This window comes from Austrofundulus limnaeus, unplaced genomic scaffold, assembly GCF_001266775.1.
Source record: "Austrofundulus limnaeus strain Quisiro unplaced genomic scaffold, Austrofundulus_limnaeus-1.0 Scaffold15, whole genome shotgun sequence".
In the NCBI taxonomy this organism is placed as follows: Eukaryota; Metazoa; Chordata; class Actinopteri; order Cyprinodontiformes; family Rivulidae; genus Austrofundulus; species Austrofundulus limnaeus.
The window spans coordinates 2573749-2576941 of record NW_013952417.1 but is presented as its reverse complement, the minus strand read 5'-3'; the positions used below and the strand labels follow the sequence as shown (position 1 = coordinate 2576941).

The 3193-nt window shown below is 41.8% G+C and overlaps 1 protein-coding gene across 2 annotated transcripts in view; it reads right to left on the bottom strand.

Moving 5' to 3' along the window:
• The window catches only part of foxj3 (forkhead box J3), an 80728-nt gene that overhangs the window by 11451 nt on the left and 66084 nt on the right, over nt 1-3193 (bottom strand). For both annotated transcript variants that reach the window (XM_014002882.1, XM_014002881.1), the window contains 2 exons: nt 2396-2479; nt 1118-1219 (listed from right to left, as the gene is read on the bottom strand). In XM_014002882.1, the coding sequence (XP_013858336.1) occupies nt 1118-1219; nt 2396-2479 (186 nt within the window). The remainder of the gene's footprint in view (nt 1-1117; nt 1220-2395; nt 2480-3193) is intronic.

Genomic DNA, 3193 nt, shown 5'->3' with positions numbered 1-3193 from the left:
GTTTTACTGTGTATATATTTGATAGCAGAGTCGTGATTTAACTGTCAGAGGGCAACATCGGGGCCTCATTTTGTGGTTATTGCTGTTAAAGACTGGTGCTGTGGACAGTTTGTGGCAGTCAAAAAGAAAAATGGTCATCTTCCTCCACACTTAGGACGATGAATCTGTCTGCCGCAGGAACATGAAAAACTGCAATTTATTTTTCTTCAAAGAAACTGCCTACAGCTAGTGGTCTCTGACATTTGTCAAAACAAGCTAAAGCACTCTTAACATAAGCTACTATACATGTGTGCACAAGTTGTGATATAGGAAGACATATACCCAGACTTTTGACTCGTACTCATAATCCTTCGGCGCACATGAACTAACTCCCATTTCCAATGAACACAAGTGTTCACGATAAACTGTTTTTTTAATATTTATTTATTTTTTTGTAGGGCTTGCAGCAAATGAATAAGCGACTCTTATAGGCTTTTTAAAAGTGCTCCTGAGAGCTGCCCCCACTGGGCCCAGAGGATGAGAGCTTAAGGTTAAAAAGCCTATTTAAATTTCAGAGTGAGCTGCACACTCAAAGCTAACAGCTAGCAGTCCCTGTAGCTTTGCTCTATGATGTATAAGTGCTTCTAAGCTTTTACAGATGTAAAGAAAAAAAAATGAGAGCAGACAGAGCCAGCAGCAGGGGTGGCTACCTGTGGTGTGGTCACAGAATGACACGCACGACTCTCGGTGTCAGCCAGCGCTTCAGGTGCCAATAAAGAAACCCCATGAAGCATGAAGAGTGTTTTGTTGCAAGTGTGCAAGAACGTGTAAGGTCTCGGTATCAGTGTGAGCGTCGTTTTTCGATGCAGAAGATAACAGGAGCTTGGTGCCTGTTGTTGCAGAGGAAAAAGGTACAACAGGGCAGATAGTTGTGTATTTTGGTGTGGGTTGCAGTGAAGAGAAGCTTTAGGCACATGAGCATATGCTTGCGAGTGTGTGTGTATCTCCCCTCCACAAAAGTGTGCCTCTCTCTGTGGGGAATAGTGCTGTAGGTGGTTGGAGGAGTGGGTGGGGTCAGGGTGCAGCCGTGTAGCCAGGTGTGTGTTGGAGCTGGAGGCTGGATGGCTGCCTGTAGTACCTTGTTAGTCACAGTGTTGATTGCCAGCGTTGGAGAGGCACTTGCAGGGATCATACAGTCCATCCCCAAAGACTCAGAATCCAGGCTGTATGGCGTGGAAGCCTGTGGAGGTTGGTGGGGTAGGGTTTGAGGGCAGGAAAAAACAAAACAAAAATAAAAATCAACATTATCCAATTATTACAAACAAGATCTCACTGTTGTAGGTTGAACAAAAACAACCAACACTAAGGTAGTAAGAAATACAATGGCCAAAAAATAAATAAATTAAAAATATTTATTCATTTGAATATGTGAGAGCTGCACCTTTATTTAGGTCATGCTTGAACTGTGTTTTCTGAAACGATGGAGACCCCCACCACACACACACTTTCACCTCCCTCCCAAACATACACACATGCCCTGGTGTTGCAGGAAAGGCACACTGTTGTTGAGAGATAACTCTGCCATGCCTGTCTCCCCAAACTGCTTACTGTAAGAGGATTGGATGCCAACAATACCAATTTTTAATTCACAATAAACATAAATGAGATTTTAAAAAAACTCTAAATTTCAGTATCTTGGACTCTTAATGGAATGCCTTTTGGGCAAACTGTGTCAGGGTGGGGGAGGGGTCAGGCAGAGAGCATTTGTACAACTGAAAACACTCTTTACTGAGTGTCGTCTTTTGCGTTACACCAAATGCTGATGGTAGAAATCCCCAGTAAAGCCAATGTACACAAGTTGTAGAGACAAATGTTTGAGTCTCCTTTAATGGATTAAAGGAATCTGTCTTYATGTGCCTCTGGTTAACAACACAGTCAGGAAGATGCGGTTCATGTACAAGGGAGAGGCCCGTTTTGGGGGTTCTTGATAAACCTGTACAGATTTATGTAACTGTAGACAAAAGTCACACAGAATTTAACATCCTGCTCAGAATAYCCAGTGCAATAACTGATAATTGTTTAAAACATAACAAACAAGCATGCAAAAGGTTTCAATGCATGTTCAGTAATGGCTGACAAGGGTATTGTTTAAACATAAAGAGACCACTTCAGGAGCAGCTAGCATGGAGAGGCAATTAAATAAAGCATGGATATAAACTCATCTCGTCACTGTAAGTGTCTTTGTGTTAGCCTGCATGTAGTACAGAAATAAAAATGGAATAGTGTTAAAGACAAGAAGGAACCTTAGGCAATAAGTAAAGGCCCCAAAAAAATACTTTAAAAAGCAGAGATCAAAGCTGACAAGACAGTWATAACAGCAAGTGCAGAGTTTTCTTGGGGTTGTGCAGAACCTCACCCGCTCTCCAGACCGAGGCCTTTTCTTTGGCCGAGTAGGCAAGGCGTCCTCCTTTGGGTTGGTGTCAATAGCCCAGTAGGAGCCCTGCAAACAAACAAAAGGCCTGAGAGCTGAAAACACAAATTACTTTTATAACATAAACACAGATTACATTAGCTGGAAGTCTCAATTAGATCTATAAACATACAATAACTTTGTCTGAATGGAGCCAGAAATCATGAAAAAAAGAGGGAGAAAAATAAATAAAGACGTCTCCTTTGTCATTTTGAACACTAGATTGTTCTCTGCAGAAGTCTGTTCTATCTATCCAAATTTTTATTGGCRATGATAGCTGAATGTTTAGTTTGTTCTGTGTGTGGGTGGGCTTTGTTACCAAGAAAGGTTCAGCATTCTTCCACTGTGGCTGTTCCTCAATGAGAGTGTGGTGAGGGCAGCGGGTGGTGGTGAAATGCTAAGACTTTCCTGAAGCTGTACTTTYTCAGCCTCAGGTACTGAAATCACTGCAAGTGCTCTTGCCAAGGATGAAGGATCAACTATCTTAGCCCCGAAATCAAGGCAGCGCTAGCCTTGCCATGCTGCTCTTTTTTAAGGTCTGAGCAAGGCTAATAGAGGAGAATCCAGTTGGGGCTGCAGATAATAATCGCACAACTGAGCTGCATAATTTATATTGGCATTTGGCCCCATTTAATTTATTTTTCAATAGTTTTACTCCTCAAAGCTAACAGGAAGATCACTTACAGTTGTTAAAAAAAWTTATTTTTACCCTATGGCTCAGCAAGTTCAAACTTGTTTTTTTTT